Source organism: Oncorhynchus nerka, linkage group LG17, assembly GCF_034236695.1.
Source record: "Oncorhynchus nerka isolate Pitt River linkage group LG17, Oner_Uvic_2.0, whole genome shotgun sequence".
Classification (NCBI taxonomy): domain Eukaryota; kingdom Metazoa; phylum Chordata; class Actinopteri; order Salmoniformes; family Salmonidae; genus Oncorhynchus; species Oncorhynchus nerka.
The window spans coordinates 12,041,455-12,061,382 of NC_088412.1; the positions used below are offsets into that span (position 1 = coordinate 12,041,455).

The 19,928-nt window shown below is 44.4% G+C and overlaps 1 protein-coding gene across 1 annotated transcript in view; it reads left to right on the forward strand.

Annotated features, from left to right (window-relative positions):
* LOC115144693 (unconventional myosin-IXAa-like) overlaps nucleotides 1-19,928 on the forward strand; it is a 259,989-nt gene that overhangs the window by 153,272 nt on the left and 86,789 nt on the right. The window contains 3 exon segments of the mRNA XM_065002966.1: nucleotides 2,520-2,636; nucleotides 4,297-4,431; nucleotides 17,605-17,726. Coding sequence (XP_064859038.1) covers nucleotides 2,520-2,636; nucleotides 4,297-4,431; nucleotides 17,605-17,726 — 374 coding nt within the window.

The window sequence follows — 19,928 nt, forward strand, 5'->3', positions numbered from 1 at the left end:
ATTAGAATGCTAGATAGGCCTAGATCAACAGACTAATAAATTAGAGAGTTAGATAGATAGGCCTAGATCAACAGACTTAATACCTTAGATAGTTAGATAGATAGGCCTAGATCAACAGACTAATACATTAGAATGCTAGATAGGCCTAGATCAACAGACTTAATACCTTAGATAGTTAGATAGATAGGCCTAGATCAACAGACTAATACATTAGAATGCTAGATAGGCCTAGATCAACAGACTAATACATTAGAATGCTAGATAGGCCTAGATCAACAGACTAATACATTAGAATGCTAGATAGGCCCAGATCAACAGACTAATACATTAGAGAGTTAGATAGATAGGCCTAGATCAACAGACTAATACATTAGAGAGTTAGATAGATAGGCCTAGATCAACAGACTTAATACCTTAGATAGTTAGATAGATAGGCCTAGATCAACAGACTTAATACCTTAGATAGTTAGATAGATAGGCCTAGATCAACAGACTAATACATTAGAATGCTAGATAGGCCTAGATCAACAGACTTAATACCTTAGATAGTTAGATAGATAGGCCTAGATCAACAGACTAATACATTAGAATGCTAGATAGGCCTAGATCAACAGACTAATACATTAGAATGCTAGATAGTCCTAGATCAACAGACTAATACATTAGAATGCTAGATAGGCCTAGATCAACAGACTTAATACCTTAGATAGTTAGATAGATAGGCCTAGATCAACAGACTAATACATTAGAATGCTAGATAGGCCTAGATCAACAGACTAATACATTAGAGAGTTAGATAGATAGTCCTAGATCAACAGACTTAATACCTTAGATAGTTAGATAGATAGGCCTAGATCAACAGACTAATGCATTAGAGAGTTAGATAGATAGGCCTAGATCAACAGACTTAATACCTTAGAGAGTTAGATAGTCCTAGATCAACAGACTAATGCATTAGAGAGTTAGATAGATAGGCCTAGATCAACAGACTAATACATTAGAATGCTAGATAGGCCTAGATCAACAGACTAATACATTAGAATGCTAGATAGGCCTAGATCAACAGACTAATACATTAGAGAGTTAGATAGATAGGCCTAGATCAACAGACTAATACATTAGAGAGTTAGATAGATAGGCCTAGATCAACAGACTTAATACATTAGAGAGTTAGATTAATACATTAGAGTGCCCGATAGATAGGCCCAGATCAACAGACTAATACATTAGAATGCTAGATAGGCCTAGATCAACAGACTAATACATTAGAGAGTTAGATAGATAGGCCTAGATCAACAGACTAATACATTAGATAGTTAGATAGATAGGCCCAGATCAACAGACTAATACATTAGAGAGTTAGATAGATAGGCCTAGATCAACAGACTAATACATTAGAATGCTAGATAGGCCTAGATCAACAGACTTAATACCTTAGATAGTTAGATAGATAGGCCTAGATCAACAGACTAATACATTAGAATGCTAGATAGGCCTAGATCAACAGACTAATACATTAGAGAGTTAGATAGATAGTCCTAGATCAACAGACTTAATACCTTAGATAGTTAGATAGATAGGCCTAGATCAACAGACTAATGCATTAGAGAGTTAGATAGATAGGCCTAGATCAACAGACGTAATACCTTAGATAGTTAGATAGTCCTAGATCAACAGACTAATGCATTAGAGAGTTAGATAGATAGGCCTAGATCAACAGACTTAATACCTTAGATAGTTAGATAGATAGGCCTAGATCAACAGACTAATACATTAGAGAGTTAGATAGATAGGCCTAGATCAACAGACTAATACATTAGAATGCTAGATAGGCCTAGATCAACAGACTAATACATTAGAATGCTAGATAGGCCTAGATCAACAGACTAATACATTAGAGAGTTAGATAGATAGGCCTAGATCAACAGACTAATACATTAGAGAGTTAGATAGATAGGCCTAGATCAACAGACTTAATACATTAGAGAGTTAGATTAATACATTAGAGTGCCCGATAGATAGGCCCAGATCAACAGACTAATACATTAGAGAGTTAGATAGATAGGCCTAGATCAACAGACTTAATACCTTAGAGAGTTAGATAGATAGGCCTAGATCAACAGACTAATGCATTAGAGAGTTAGATAGATAGGCCTAGATCAACAGACTAATACATTAGAGAGTTAGATAGAGAGGCCCAGATCAACAGACTAATACATTAGAGTGCCCGATAGAGAGGCCCAGATCAACAGACTAGTACATTAGAGTTTCACTTGTTGTGTAAAGTGCAGCAGATTATTTAATTAATGTTTGCCATTGTTGCTTGTACCTAATCTACATAATGTAAGGATTTCAACAAGTGTGTGTGTGTGTGTGTGTGTGTGTGTGAATTGGAGGGGGGGTTACAGGAGGATCAACCCACGGTCCAGATTAAATGAATGTACAGTGTGTGTATAGCACTGTGATTGGAGCAGACTGTAAATTGTATTCATGTCTCATGATTGTGTCTGTGTGTGTAGGCTGGTACCGTTCGGGACTCCATGGCCAAATCCCTGTACAGCGCCCTGTTTGACTGGATCGTGTTCAGGACCAACCATGCTCTGCTCAACAACAAAGACCTGGAGCACAGTGCCAAGGTAGGATTTGGACATACACAACACACAACACACACAGCACATACACAACACACACACACATAATTCATGCAAACTCTGACACACAGCAGCATACTGCCCTGCATCCCACTGCTGGCTTGCTTCTGAAGCTAAGCAGGGTTGGTCCTAGTTGTTCCCAGGATGAGAGACCAGATGCTGCTGGAAGTGGTGTTGGAGAGCCAGCAGGAGGTGCTCTTTCCTCTGGTCCCCAACAAAATATTGTAATTCCCTAGGGCAGTGATTGGGGACATTTCCCTGTGTAAGGTGCTTTCTTTAGGTTGTCATGACTCTCTGTGGTCACTAAATATACCATGGCACTTATTATAACCCCGGTGTCCTGGCTAAATTCCCAATCTGACCCTCATACCATCATGGCCACCTGATAATCATCTCCAGCTTCCTATTGGCTCGTTCATCCCCCCTCCTCTCCCCTGTAACTAGACTGAACAAAAATATAAACGCAACATGTAAGGTGTTGGTCTCATGTTTCATGAGCTGAAATAAAAGATTTCAGACATTTTCCATATGCTTATTTTTCTAAAATGTTGTGCACAAATTTGCTTACATCCCTGTTAGTGAGTATTTCTCCTTTGCCAAGATAATCCATCCATGTGTGGCATATCAAGGCTGCTAATTTAAATACACAGGTGCACCTTGTGCCGGAGACAATAAAAGGCCTCTCTAAAATGTGCAGTTTTGTCACACAACACAATGCCGCAGATGTCTAACGTTTTGAGGGAGCGTGCGATTGATATGCTGACTGCAGGAATGTCCACCAGAGCGGTTGCCAGATTATTTAAGTTTCTCTACCATAAGCTGCCTCCAACGTCGTCTCTCTCTCTCGGCTGGGGGTGAAATGAAGAAAGCACTGTGTGGGAACCGTGTGGCAGCTGGCTGGCTTTGCCCAGCGGGCATCCAAAGGATTAGATCACAGATCATATTTGCTTCTCTCCTCCCAAATCTGTGTGTGTGTGTCCACATGTGTGCCCAGAACATTGCTGCAGATGGCATTATGACCATCATCTCTGTGTGTGTGTGTGTGTGTGTGTGTGTGTGTGTGTGTGTGTGTGTGTGTGTGTGTGTGTGTGTGTGTGTGTGTGTGTGTGTGTGTGTGCCAGTGTGTGTGTGCAAGTGTGAGAGAGAGCAGATGAGGTTAGATTTACACTGCTGTGGTTTGGGGTCATGTGAGAGACTCTGTTGTGTCCCTCGGTCTTCATCTATCTCTCTGTTGTGTCCCTCAGTCCTCATCTATCTCTCTGTTGTGTCCCTCAGTCCTCATCTATCTCTCTGTTGTGTCCCTCAGTCCTCATCTATTTCTCTGTTGTGTCCCTCAGTCCTCATCTATCTCTCTGTTGTGTCCCTCAGTCCTCATCTATCTCTCTGTTGTGTCCCTCAGTCCTCATCTATCTCTCTGTTGTGTCCCTCAGTCCTCATCTATCTCTCTGTTGTGTCCCTCAGTCCTCATCTATCTCTCTGTTGTGGGACTTCCGGTTGTGGTACAGCCCGTGATCAAACCAGGGTCTGTAGTGGAAGATTCATCAAGAGTTCATTGTCTTTGTTTCTGAGTTGAGTTATATATTAAAATGTTTAATATTTCAATATAGATTAAACACATCTAACTAAACTCTCTCTTTCACTTCAGATTCTTTCAATTGGAGTGCTGGACATCTTTGGCTTTGAAGACTACGAGAACAACAGCTTTGAGCAGTTCTGTATCAACTTGGCCAACGAGAGGCTCCATCATTACTTCAACCAGCACCTCTTCAAGCTCGAACAGGTAAGGTCTCTTTCTGTGTGTTTGTCCACGGGAGGTTGGTAGGACCTTAATTGGTGAGGACGGTCTCGTGGTAATGGGTGGAGCGGAAACAAGTGGAATGGTATCAAATACGTCAAAACACATGTTCTTGATGCCATTCCATTTGCTTCGTTCCGGCCATTATTATGAGCCGTCCCTCCCCTCAGCAGCCTCCACTGTGTGTGTCTGTGAGTCAGTACGCATGGACCACACTTCAGGTCAACAACAGAATAAGGCGTGTTGACAGTCACACCCCGACTGGCATTCCATTTTTAACTGTTTGAACTACAGTTTTGTGTGGACAATAAAGTTTCCTATTTAATCCAATGCTCCATGATGTAACAATAGAAACAGAATGGGATGGATACAAGTTTAAGTATAATATGTCTGTGGGTCCATCCATCACGGAATGTTGACTTGAATGGGAATGTCCATTCTAATGGTTGTAATCATTCTCTATGGTTGTGACTATTTAGCTGGCTCTTTAGTGGTGACGTCTGTCTCGTTAGCGGTGACGTCTGTCTCGTTAGCGGTGACGTCTGTCTCGTTAGCGGTGACGTCTGGCTCGTTAGTGGTGATGTCTGTCTCGTTAGCGGTGACGTCTGTCTCGTTAGCGGTGACGTCTGGCTCGTTAGTGGTGCCGTCTGTCTCGTTAGCGGTGACGTCTGTCTCGTTAGCGGTGACGTCCTGCTCGTTAGCGGTGCCGTCTGTCTCGTTAGCGGTGACGTCCGGCTCGTTAACGGTGCTGTCTGGCTCGTTAGCGGTGCCGTCTGGCTCGTTAGCGGTGCCGTCTGTCTCGTTAGTGGTGACGTCCGGCTTGTTAGCGGTGACGTCTGTCTCGTTAGCGGTGCCGTCTGGCTCTTTAGCGGTGACGTCTGTCTCGTTAGCGGTGCCGTCTGACTCTTTAACGGTGACGTCTGGCTCTTTAGCGGTGACGTCTGGCTCTTTAGCGGTGACGTCTGACTCTTTAACGGTGACGTCCGGCTCTTTAGCGGTGACGTCTGACTCTTTAACGGTGACGTCCGGCTCTTTAACGGTGACGTCCGACTCATTAGCGGTTACGTCAGAGTACATAACCTGTGTGTGTGTGTGTCCCATTGGGTTTGTGTGAGAGAGAGTGTGTGTGTGTGCTGTGTGTGTGTGTGTGTGTGTGTGTCCCAGTGGGTGTGTGTGTCCCAGTGAGTGTGTTAGGGTCATACTGTGTGAGACAGAGAGTCACCGTGTGTGAGTTTTTATTATTTTTATTTCACCTTTATTTAACCAGGTAGGCTAGTTGAGAACACCTTTATTTAACCAGGTAGGCTAGTTGAGAACACCTTTATTCAACCAGGTAGGCTAGTTGAGAACACCTTTATTTAACCAGGTAGGCTAGTTGAGAACACCTTTATTTAACCAGGTAGGCTAGTTGCGAACACCTTTATTTAACCAGGTAGGCTAGTTGAGAACACCTTTATTTAACCAGGTAGGCTAGTTGAGAACACCTTTATTTAACCAGGTAGGCTAGTTGAGAACACCTTTATTTAACCAGGTAGGCTAGTTGAGAACACCTTTATTCAACCAGGTAGGCTAGTTGAGAACACCTTTATTTAACCAGGTAGGCTAGTTGAGAACACCTTTATTTAACCAGGTAGGCTAGTTGCGAACACCTTTATTTAACCAGGTAGGCTAGTTGAGAACACCTTTATTTAACCAGGTAGGCTAGTTGAGAACACCTTTATTTAACCAGGTAGGCTAGTTGAGAACAAGTTCTCATTTACAACTGCGACCTGGCCAAGATAAAGCAATGCAGTGTGACACAAACAACAACAACACAGAGTTACACATGGAATAAACAATAAACAAGCCAATAACACAATAAACAAGTCAATGACACAGTAGAAAAAAATAAAGTCTATATACAGTGTGTGCAAAAGGCATGAGGAGGTAGGCAATAAATAGGCCATAGGAGCGAATGATTACAATTTAGCAGATTAACACTGGAGTGATAAATGAGCAGATGATGATGTGCAAGTAGAGATACAGGTGTGCAAAAGAGCAGAAAAGTAAATAAAAACAGTATGGGGATGAGGTAGGTAGATTGGGTGGGCTATTTACAGATGGACTATGTACAGCAGCAGCGATCGTTTAGCTGCTCAGATAGCTGATGTTTAAAGTTGGTGAGGGAAATATAAGTCTCCAGCTTCAGCGATTTTTGCAATTCGTTCCAGTCACTGGCAGCAGAGAACTGGAAGGAAAGGCGGCCAAATGAGGTGTTGGCTTTGGGGATGATCAGTGAGATATACCTGCTGGAACGTGTGAGTGTGTGTGTGTCCCAGTGGGTTTGTGTTAGCGTCATACTGTCTGAGACAGAGAGTGTGTGTGTGTGTGTGTGTCCCAGTGGGTTTGTGTTAGCGTCATACTGTCTGAGACAGAGAGAGTGTGTGTGTGTGTGTGTGTGTGTGTGTGTGTGTGTGTGTGTGTGTGTGTGTGTGTCACTACATTGTCAATAGAGTGGATAGTGTTGTGAAAAAGGGCTATTTCCTCATGGTCAGAAGGAATGCAGTAAATGCATTGTTTACTGTAGCAGGTCAGGAATTTACGCGCGCTAAGGTTTCCAGACGTAGTGTTTTGATCTGGTTTTGATGAGGGTGTTTCGGCCCTCTTGGCACCCGACTCGAGTAAATCCGTCTGTCTCCCCTCTGTCTGTCTTTGTTTACCACTCATAATCACCTGGCCTGCTTTGGAAATGGCACCCTATTCCCTATATAGTGCACTACTTTTGACCAGATTTGGCACCCTATTCCCTATATAGTGCACTACTTTTGACTAAGCCCTGTAGGCCTGGGGTTTATTGTTTTGTCTCATTTAGCCCAGTTAGCCTAGCACCCTACTGCCTGGCTTATGAAGACTTCTGAATGCCTTCATTTTGCCCAGTTAGCCTAGCACCCTACTGCCTGGCTTATGAAGACTTCAGAATGCCTTCATTTAGCCCAGTTAGCCTAGCACCCTACTGCCTGGCTTATGAAGACTTCAGAATGCCTTCATTTAGCCCAGTTAGCCTAGCACCCTACTGCCTGGCTTATGAAGACTTCAGAATGCCTTCATTTAGCCCAGTTAGCCTAGCACCCTACTGCCTGGCTTATGAAGACTTCAGAATGCCTTCATTTAGCCCAGTTAGCCTAGCATAGTAGGATAACTTTGGACTGTGGTGAGTTTCTTATGCAGTCTTTTGAGTGTGGTGAGTGTTTTGGGAGTTTTTGTTGTTGTTGTTTTCCCAACAGAACATGGTTCCTTGCCGTGGTGTTTTTGTCCCGTCGTGTGGATGTTCTGAGGCTTGCTGCTTTGTTTACACACACTTTTGATTTGCACTCCCCCTTTGGGGTGACATAAATGATGAACACACACACACACAGAACTCTAGTCTCACTCCAACCTGATACCTTGGAGCAGAGAGCATCCCATGCCATCCCATAACATGAGCCGTCACCATGGTTACTTCGACCAATGCTGTGTCTTGCCCAGTGCCGTCGCTCACCATGACCAGAGTCACGCTCATTAGGGCTCAACATAGCAAAGTGTTTTGCAGTAGAAAGCAAAAAAAGTTGAGTGCCTAATGAACAACCCTGTTGCTGCTTCCAGCTGACTTCTGACAGTCAACATCAGCAGGCTACATCCTCTCTGGGATTCCAACCATAGAACATGGTGTTACCTGGAGTTGGTCACTTGCATCACAGATGTCTCTTTAGCAACCACACACAGCATTACATAATCGACCCGATGATGTGGCCGTCTCTCACCTTTTGATCGACCTGATGACGTGTTTTCATATAGGAGTTTATTTTACAATATAAACTGTTTTCATTTGGGAGTTTATTTTACAGTAGAACTGCAGAGGTTAGGTTGAGTACGAGGCCACGTGGAAGGGTTGCCAGATTCTGACTGATTTGTGTTTGTTTAAATAGTACAGTGTGGTCATGGCCCCTCCCACTGGCGTTTGAATCAGGGAAATACTCCACACCTCTACTCTCCCTCGCTCGCTCTTGTAGAAGTTGCCCAGATCTAGGATCAGCTAGCTAACTCACTCAGTGTCCAGGAGTAAATGCAACTTAGTCCTACTCCACCTCCCTCGCTCGGGTAAAAGTTGCACAGATCTAGGATCAGCTAGCTAACTTACTCAGTGCACAGGAGTAAATGCAACTTAGTCCTACTCTCCCTCATTGGGCTCTCTCAACTCTCCAACCAATCAGTTAGTCTTATCAGCAGGGCTGTCTCAACTCTCCAACCAATCAGTTAGTCTTATCAGCAGGGCTGTCTCAACTCTCCAACCAATCAGTTAGTCTTATCAGCAGGGCTGTCTCACCTCTCCAACAAATCAGTTAGTCTTATCAGCAGGGCTGTCTCACCTCTCCAACCAATCAGTTAGTCTTATCAGCAGGGCTGTCTCACCTCTCCAACCAATCAGTTAGTCTTATCAGCAGGGCTGTCTCAACTCTCCAACCAATCAGTTAGTCTTATCAGCAGGGCTGTCTCAACTCTCCAACCAATCAGTTAGTCTTATCAGCAGGGCTGTCTCAAACAAATCTCTCAGCAACCAATCAGTTAGTCTTATCAGCAGGGCTGTCTCACCTCTCCAACCAATCAGTTAGTCTTATCAGCAGGGCTGTCTCACCTCTCCTTAACCAATCAGTTAGTCTTATCAGCAGGGCTGTCTCACCTCTCCAACCAATCAGTTAGTCTTATCAGCAGGGCTGTCTCACCTCTCTCTAACCAATCAGTTAGTCTTATCAGCAGGGCTGTCTCACCTCTCCAACCAATCAGTTAGTCTTATCAGCAGGGCTGTCTCACCTCTCCAACCAATCAGTTAGTCTTATCAGCAGGGCTGTCTCACCTCTCCAACCAATCAGTTAGTCTTATCAGCAGGGCTGTCTCACCTCTCCAACCAATCAGTTAGTCTTATCAGCAGGGCTGTCTCACCTCTCCAACCAATCAGTTAGTCTTATCAGCAGGGTTGTCTCAACTCTCCAACCAATCAGTTAGTCTTATCAGCAGGGCTGTCTCAACTCTCCAACCAATCAGTTAGTCTTATCAACATGGCTGTCTCAACTCTCCAACCAATCAGTTAGTCTTATCAGCAGGGCTGTCTCAACTATCCAACCAATCAGTTAGTCTTATCAGCAGGGCTGTCTCACCTCTTCAACCAATCAGTTAGTCTTATCAGCAGGGCCGTCTCACCTCACCAACCAATCAGTTTGTCTTATCAGCAGGGCTGTCTCACCTCTCCAACAAATCAGTTAGTCTTATCAGCAGGGCTGTCTCACCTCTCCAACCAATCAGTTAGTCTTATCAGCAGGGCTGTCTCACCTCTCTAACCAATCAGTTAGTCTTATCAGCAGGGCTGTCTCACCTCTCCAACCAATCAGTTAGTCTTATCAGCAGGGCTGTCTCAACTCTCCAACCAATCAGTTAGTCTTATCAGCAGGGCTGTCTCACCTCTCCAACCAATCAGTTAGTCTTATCAGCAGGGCTGTCTCAACTCTCCAACCAATCAGTTAGTCTCATCAGCAGGGCTGTCTCCACTCTCCAACCAATCAGTTAGTCTTATCAGCAGGGCTGTCTCAACTCTCCAACCAATCAGTTAGTCTTATCAGCAGGGCTGTCTCAACTCTCCAACCAATCAGTTAGTCTTATCAGCAGGGCTGTCTCACCTCTCCAACCAATCAGTTAGTCTTATCAGCAGGGCTGTCTCACCTCTCCAACCAATCAGTTAGTCTTATCAGCAGGGCTGTCTCACCTCTCCAACCAATCAGTTAGTCTTATCAGCAGGGCTGTCTCACCTCTCCAACCAATCAGTTAGTCTTATCAGCAGGGCTGTCTCACCTCTCCAACTAATCATTTAGTCTTATCAGCAGGAAGTGTTTTATGTTTGAACAGTGGCCAAAGCTAATAGGACTGTACCAAATACTATTCCCAACAGGGGCTCCAATGTTTACAACGACATGCCAATTGCTCCTTCATTTCTTCTCCATCTCTGTGAAAATGATTTCCAGATGTATCGGAGCTCAAATCCATGGCCGCATATGCAAACAGTGTATCACATTCACGCACCCTTCTGAGATGTGTAGACTTCTCACCAACGTGAAGAAACCATCTGTGCTCTGGTATGTTTGAAATCACAGGATTCAGTTTTATCTTTTTATGAGTCATTTTGTAAATAGAATGTCAGTTTAGTCGTAATACATCACCCGTCCACTTCAGTCTGTAAACTTCATGAAGTGTAAAATGACCATTATTTTTTAAATAGGATTTCAATAGCTTTACCGGTACCCCCTTATTCCACTTACCACTTCAGTACGACATCACCATTATGAGTCATGTGGATCCATCTTAAGTCCCAATACCGTGACTCCTACAGACCTCTCTGCTCTTCACTATTTTTTTCTGAGAATGTCATAACCTGATCCCAGATCTGTTTGTGTGGTCTTGCCAATATGAGTCCAAAAAGAGGCAATAGCATAAATAGATCTGGGATCAGGCCATCAGTGTTTGCGAGGGGAAATGACGGAGTCGCTCTGTGACGGAGTCGCTCTACGGAGTCGCTCTGCTCTATGACTGACAATGCTGTATCTATAGCTGTAACCACCACCCCGGCCCGTTAAAACTCGGGCAGCCTGCCAAACACAATACAGCACATGGTGCAGAGAGAGAGAGAGAGAGCAGAGAGAGAGAGCAGAGAGAGAGAGAGAGAGAGAGAGCCGAGAGAGAGAGAGACGAGAGAGACCAGAGAGAGAGCAGGAGAACAATACAGGAAGGTTTAGGCTTTTATTGCGGAGCCCTGTGGCTGGTGAAGACGTTTTATGTCCTAGATGTGGATTTGATTGAAACATTTAAAAAGGAAAACTTTAGTTTTTCGTGATAAACTCAGAAGCACCATCATAATGAGTCAATATAGTAATGATGTAAGTTGGATGTAGAATTTCATGGGTGGAATTTGCTCTTTTTTACTTTTAGGGAGGAAGGATAGGCATGTCAAGTTGCACACATGAAATAGCCCTGCTAGCCGCGGAGTTGGGTGTCCCGGCTAGTTCCACTTCCTTTTCCTTTGTTGTTGTGTGATGTGTCTGGCACTGACATAGACATACTTCAGTAGTCACAGGGTTTCTGGGTCATACTTCAGTAGTCACAGGGCTTCTGGGTCATACTTCAGTGGTCACAGGGCTTCTGGGTCATACTTCAGTAGTCACAGGGCTTCTGGGTCATACTTCAGTAGTCACAGGGCTTCTGGGTAGTCACAGAGCTTCTGGGTCATACTTCAATAGTCACAGGGCTTCTGGGTCATACTTCAGTAGTCACAGGGCTTCTGAGTCATACTTCAGTAGTCACAGGGCTTCTGGGTCATGCTTCAGTAGTGTCTTTTATCGATGGCTGAGTTGCACCCGTGACCGGCTCGGAAACCAGATTGCATAGTGGAGAAGGTACGGTGAGATTCTAGATGGTCAGTGATCTGTTTATTAACTTGGCTTTCCAAGACTTTAGAGAGGCAGGGCAGGATGGATATAGGTCTGTAACAGTTTGGGTCTAGAGTGTCACCCCCTTTGAAGAAGGGGATGACTGCCGCAGCTTGCCAGTCTTTAGGGATCTCAGACGATACGAAAGAGAGGTTGAACAGACTAGTAATAAGGGTTTCAATAATGGCAGCAGATCATTTTAGAAATAGAGGGTCCAGATTTTCTAGCCCAGCTGATTTGTAGGAGTCCAGATTTTGCAGCTCTTTCGAACATCCGCTGTCTGGATTTGGGTGAAGGAGAAGCAGGGGGGTGGGGGAGGCTTGGGCAAGTTGCTGTGGGGTGTGCAGAGCTGTTGACCGGGGTAGGGGTAGCCAGGTAGAAAGCATGGCCAGCCGTAGTAGAATGCTTATTGAAATTCTTGATTATTGTGGATTTATCGGTGTTGACAGTGTTTCCTAGCCTCAGTGCAGTGGGCAGCAGGGAGGAGGTGCTATTATTCCCCGTGGACTTTACAGTATCCCAGAACTTTTTGGAGTTTGTGCTACAGGATGCAAATTTCTGTTTGAAAAAGTTAGCCTTTGCTTTCATAACTGCCTATGTATATCGGTTCCTAACTTCCCTGGAAAGTTGCATATCGCAGGGGCTATTTGATGCTAACGCAGTACACCACAGGATTTTTTTTGTGCTGGTCAAGGGCAGTCAAGTCTGGAGTGAACCATGAGCTGCTGTATCAGTTCTTAGATCTACATTTTTTGAACGGGGCATGCTTATTTAAGATGGTGAGGAAAGCACTTTTAAAGATTAACCAAGCATCCTCTACTGACGGAATGAGGTCAATATCCTTCCAGGATACCCGGGCCAGGTTGAATAGAAAGGCCTGCTCGCTGAAGTGTTTTAGGGAGCGTTTGACAGTCATAAGGGGTGGTCGACCGCAGACCCATTATGGATGCAGGCAATGAGATCCTGGTTGAAGACAGCAGAGGTGTATTTAGAGGGCAGGTTGGTCAGGATGATATCTGAGGGTGCCTGTGTTTATGGATTTGGGGTTGTACCTTGTAGGTTCATTGATAATTTATGTGAGATTGATGGAATCAAGCTTAGATTGCAGGATGGCCGGGGTGTTAAGCATGTCCCAGTTTAGGTCACCTAAAAGTACAAACTCTGAAGATAAATGAGAGGCAATTAATTCACATATGGTGTCGAGGGCACAGCTGGGGGCAGAGGGTGGTCCATAGCAAGCGGCAACAGTGAAAGACTTATTTCTGGAAAGGTGGATTTTTAAAAGTAGAAGTTCGAACTGTTTGGGCACAGACCTGGATAGTATGACAGAACTCTGCAGGCTCTCTCTGCAGTAGATTGCAACTCCACCCCCTTTGGCAGTTCTATCTTGGCGGAAAATGTTGTAGCTGGGGATGGAAATGTCAGAGTTTTTGGTGGCCTTCCTAAGCCAGGATTCAGACACTGCTAGGACATCCGGGTTGGCAGAGTGTGCTAAAGCAGTGAATTAAACACATTTAGGGAGGAGGCTTCTGATGTTAACATGCATGAAACCAAGGCTTTTACGGTTACAGAATTCAACAAATGATAGCGCCTGGGGAATAGGAGTGGATCTGGGGGCTACAGGGCCTGGGTTAACCTCTACTTCACCAGAGGAACATCGAAAGAGTAGGATAAGGGTCCAGGCCAATTGGCAAAGGAGGTATTGTAGCCCTAGAATAAGCTGGTATTTGGGCCTTGCTCGAGGATAGCTCAAGGCTAGCTGGTGCTTGCTTGACCCTAAGCATACTGCTAAAGCAACACTTGAGTGGTTTAAGGGGAAACATTTAAATGTCTTGGAATGGCCTAGTCAAAGCCCAGACCTCAATCCAATTGAGAATCTGTGGTATGACTTAAAGATTGCTGTACACCAGCGGAACCCATCCAATTTGAAGGAGCTGGAGCAGTTTTGCCTTGAAGAATGGGCAACAATCCTAGTGGCTAGATGTGCCAAGCTTATAGAAACATACACCGAGAGACTTGCAGCTGTAATTGCTGCGAAAGGTGGATCTACAAAGTATTGACTTTGGGGGGTGAATAGTTATGCACGCTCAAGTTTTCAGTTTTTTTGTCTTATTTCTTGTTTGTTTCACAATGAAAAATATGTTGCATCTTCAAAGTGGTAGACATGTTGTGTAAATCAAATGATACAACCTCCCCCCAAAATCTATTTTAATTCCAGGTTGTAAGGCAACAAAATAGGAAAAATGCCAAGGGGGGTAAATACTTTGGCAAACCACTGTATTTCCCCCAACACTACTGATCCTGTTTATATCTCCCAACACTACTGATCCTGTACTGATCCTGTTTATATCCCCCAACACTACTGATCCTGTATATATCCCCCAACACCATTGATCCTGTACTGATCCTGTTTATATTCCCCAACACTACTGATCCTGTTTATATCTCCCAACATTACTGATCCTGTTTATATTCCTCAACACTACTGATCCTGTTTATATCCCCCAACACCATTGATCCTGTACTGATCCTGTTTATATCCCCCAACACTACTGATCCTGTTTATATCCCCCAACACTACTGATCCTGTTTATATCCCCCAACATTACTGATCCTGTTTATATCCCCCAACATTACTGATCCTGTTTATATTCCCCAACACTACTGATCCTGTTTATATCCCCCAACATTACTGATCCTGTTTATTTCCCCCAACACTACTGATCCTGTTTATATTCCCCAACACTACTGATCCTGTTTATATCCCCCAACATTACTGATCCTGTTTATTTCCCCCAACACTACTGATCCTGTTTATATCCCCCAACACTACTGATCCTGTTTATATCTCCCAACACTACTGATCCTGTACTGATCCTGTTTATATCCCCCAACACTACTGATCCTGTATATATCCCCCAACACCATTGATCCTGTACTGATCCTGTTTATATTCCCCAACACTACTGATCCTGTTTATATCTCCCAACATTACTGATCCTGTTTATATTCCTCAACACTACTGATCCTGTTTATATCTCCCAACACTACTGATCCTGTACTGATCCTGTTTATATCCCCCAACACTACTGATCCTGTTTATATCCCCCAACACTACTGATCCTGTTTATATCCCCCAACACTACTGATCCTGTTTATATCCCCCAACATTACTGATCCTGTTTATATCCCCCAACATTACTGATCCTGTTTATATTCCCCAACACTACTGATCCTGTTTATATCCCCCAACATTACTGATCCTGTTTATTTCCCCCAACACTACTGATCCTGTTTATATTCCCCAACACTACTGATCCTGTTTATATCCCCCAACATTACTGATCCTGTTTATTTCCCCCAACACTACTGATCCTGTTTATATCCCCCAACACTACTGATCCTGTTTATATCTCCCAACATTACTGATCCTGTACTGATCCTGTTTATATCCCCAACACTACTGATCCTGTACTGATCCTGTTTATATCCCCCAACACTACTGATCCTGTTTATATCACCCAACACTACTGACCTTGTACTGATCCTGTTTATATCCCCCAACACTACTGATCCTGTTTATATCCCCCAACACTACTGACCCTGTACTGATCCTGTTTATATCCCCCAACACTACTGATCCTGTTTATATCCCCCAACACTACTGATCCTGTTTATATCCCCAACACTACTGATCCTGTTTATATCCCCCAACACTACTGATCCTGTTTATATCCCCCAACACTACTGATCCTGTTTATATCCCCCAACACTACTGATCCTGTACTGATCCTGTTTATATCCCCCAACACTACTGATCCTGTATATATCCCCCAACATTACTGATCCTGTTTATATCCCCCAACACTACTGATCCTGTTTATATCCCCAACACTACTGATCCTGTTTATATCCCCCAACACTACTGATCCTGTTTATATCTCCCAACACTACTGATCCTGTTTATATCCCCCAACACTACTGATCCTGTTTATATCTCCCAACACTACTGATCCTGTTTATATCCCCAACACTACTGATCCTGTACTGATCCTGTTTATATCCCCCAACACTACTGATCCTGTTTATATCCCCCAACACTACTGATCCTGTTTATATCCCCCAACACTACTGATCCTGTTTATATCCCCAACACTACTGATCCTGTACTGATCCTGTTTATATCCCCCAACACTACTGATCCTGTTTATATCCCCCAACACTACTGACCCTGTACTGATCCTGTTTATATCCCCCAACACTACTGATCCTGTTTATATTCCCCAACACTACTGATCCTGTTTATATCCCCCAACACTACTGATCCTGTTTATATTCCCCAACACTACTGATCCTGTTTATATCCCCAACACTACTGATCCTGTTTATATCCCCAACACTACTGATCCTGTACTGATCCTGTTTATATCCCCCAACACTACTGATCCTGTTTATATCCCCAACACTACTGATCCTGTTTATATCCCCCAACACTACTGATCCTGTTTATATCCCCCAACACTACTGATCCTGTTTATATCCCCCAACACTACTGATCCTGTTTATATCCCCCAACATTACTGATCCTGTTTATATCCCCCAACATGACTGATCCTGTTTATATCCCCAACACTACTGATCCTGTACTGATCCTGTTTATATCCCCCAACACTACTGATCCTGTTTATATCCCCCAACACTACTGACCCTGTACTGATCCTGTTTATATCCCCCAACACTACTGATCCTGTTTATATCCCCCAACATTACTGATCCTGTTTATATCCCCCAACACTACTGATCCTGTTTATATCCCCCAACACTACTGACCCTGTACTGATCCTGTTTATATCCCCCAACACTACTGATCCTGTTTATATCCCCCAACACTACTGATCCTGTTTATATCCCCCAACACTACTGACCCTGTACTGATCCTGTTTATATCCCCCAACACTACTGATCCTGTTTATATTCCCCAACACTACTGATCCTGTTTATATCCCCCAACACTACTGATCCTGTTTATATTCCCCAACACTACTGATCCTGTTTATATCCCCCAACACTACTGATCCTGTACTGATCCTGTTTATATCCCCCAACACTTCTGATCCTGTTCACATCCTTGTGAGGAAACTGTTGGCACGTGGACACACTGGTGACCTTTGTGAGGAAACTGTTGGCACGTGGACACACTGGTGACCTTTGTGAGGAAACTGTTGGCACGTGGACACACTGGTGACCTTTGTGAGGAAACTGTTGGCACGTGGACACACTGGTGACCTTTGTGAGGAAACTGTCGACATCTGGACACACTGGTGACCTTTGTGAGGAAACTGTTGACATCTGGACACACTGGTGACCTTTGTTGCAGAGTCTTTGGTTTTTTTTCAGTGATGGGATTTGAGTTTTGGAATGTTTCAATGCGCCTTATGCTTTCTTAACGCTATCAGTGTGTCCCATAACATGTGTGATAAATTTACTGTTCATGGTATCTCTCTGATGCATTCACCAGACTGTCAACTTTTGACCTGACATTCACTTAAATTGAATAACATAAACTGTATTGATACTCAAAGGGGAAATGTGATGTATTGGATGACTTGTGAACAACTTTTACTGCCGGCACTGTTTCTGACACACCACCACTGTTGTTTCCCCCTTACAGGAGGAGTACAGGGCCGAGAGCATCAGCTGGCACAACATCGACTACATCGACAACACAGGCTGCATCAACCTCATCAGCAAGAAGCCCACCGCGCTGCTCCACCTGCTGGACGAAGAGTGCAAGTACGTGAGCTGTCACGTCGGAGCCTTTCTCCTTCCTTTTTACTGCACATTTACATTTTAGTCATTTAGCTGACGCTCCTAAAGCACTACCTCAGGGCGGTTTCCTGCCACATTTAGAGGTGTACTTTCTTAGCCATGGCTCCTAAAGCACTACCTCAGGGCGGTTTCCTGCCACATTTAGAGGTGTACTTTCTTAGCCATGGCTCCTAAAGCACTACCTCAGGGCGGTTTCCTGCCACATTTAGAGGTGTACTTTCTTAGCCATGGCTCCTAAAGCACTACCTCAGGGCGGTTTCCTGCCACATTTAGAGGTGTACTTTCTTAGCCATGGCTCCTAAAGCACTACCTCAGGGTGGTTTCCTGCCACATTTAGAGGTGTACTTTCTTAGCCTTGGCTCCTAAAGCACTACCTCAGGGCGGTTTCCTGCCACATTTAGAGGTGTACTTTCTTAGCCATGGCTCCTAAAGCACTACCTCAGTGCGGTTTCCTGCCACATTTAGATGTGTACTTTCTTAGCCATGACATCCATCCTCAGTAAAAAGAAAAATTAAAAAAGGACTCGTTCTCGAATGTCCTCAGGCTCCATAGAACATAGTTTTGGGGTGAAGATTTAGACCGGGCTCAGAAGAACGTGGTAGGCTATGTTTTGGTTATATGTCAAACTTCTTTAGAACAAAGCCAATGTAAAACCAAGTTGGTTACATTGCTGGACCAACACTCATTGCCAATGACCTTAGAATCATCCCACATGAGCAGAGCACAGACAAGATGAGGAATATAGGCTAACAACACTCTTCATTACTAGCGAAATACTTGATTGATTACAACATTAGCCAGGCTAACTTAAGCACATAAAAACACGCTATCTCATATATTTGCCTTTCTGGGGCACACGTACGCCCTATATAAAGCCTCTCACATAGGCCACTGCACAATCCCATTTCAATCCCTCATAAATTAAACCCACCCTCGCATACAAAAACACAGGACCGCCATGACCATATTAGCCGCGTGAGCTAGCTAACCTAACCTATATAGCACTTCCGGGTTGGAGCGAGCGGTCGCATCTGCACTCGGTCCGCAGGAGACTCTGCTAGCTAGCCAACAGCTAGCCAACGTCTACCGAACAGAACTTCTGCACTCAACAATCCGGTCGCATTTCGCTTCGCTCCACAGGTAGTATCACATTTTTCATTTCATTTCATTACAGTACAACGGCTTGATTTGTTTGATCGTAGCTAGCTACATAGCTAGCTACATAGCCGTCTTTGTATCAAAGATAATTGTGTAGTCTAGAGCGATTTCCTAGGTTAGTTAGCCAGCTATTGTCGTTCTTTTAACGCAACGTAACGTAATCAAACACTGCTAGCTAGCCAGCTAGCCCCGAATAGCAGCACAGTAGAAACTATTACACTCAACGGAACGACTTGATTAGTGTAGTGTCAACAACGCAGCCAATGCCAACTAGCCTACTTAGTCAACAACGCAGCCTCTGCCAGCTAGCCTACTTCAGCAGTACTGTATCATTTTAATCATTTTAGTCAATAAGATTCTTGCTACGTAAGCTTAACTCTCTGAACACTCGTGACGTGTAGTCCACTTGTCATTCCAATCTCCTTTGCATTAGCGTAGCCTCTTGTGTAGCCTGTCAACTATGTGTCTGTCTATCCCTGTTCTCTCCTCTCTGCACAGACCATACAAACGCTCCACACCGCGTGGCCGCGGCCACCCTAATCTGGTGGTCCCAGCGCGCACGACCCACGTGGAGTTCCAGGTCTCCGGTAGCCTCTGGAACTGCCGATCTGCGGCCAACAAGGCAGAGTTCATCTCCGCCTATGTCTCCCTCCAGTCCCTCGACTTCTTGGCACTGACGGAAACATGGATCACCACAGACAACACTGCTACTCCTACTGCTCTCTCTTCGTCTGCCCACGTGTTCTCGCACACCCCGAGAGCTTCTGGTCAGCGGGGTGGTGGCACCGGGATCCTCATCTCTCCCAAGTGGTCATTCTCTCTTTCTCCCCTTACCCATCTGTCTATCGCCTCCTTTGAATTCCATGCTGTCACAGTTACCAGCCCTTTCAAGCTTAACATCCTTATCATTTATCGCCCTCCAGGTTCCTCGGAGAGTTCATCAATGAGCTTGATGCCTTGATAAGCTCCTTTCCTGAGGACGGCTCACCTCTCACAGTTCTGGGCGA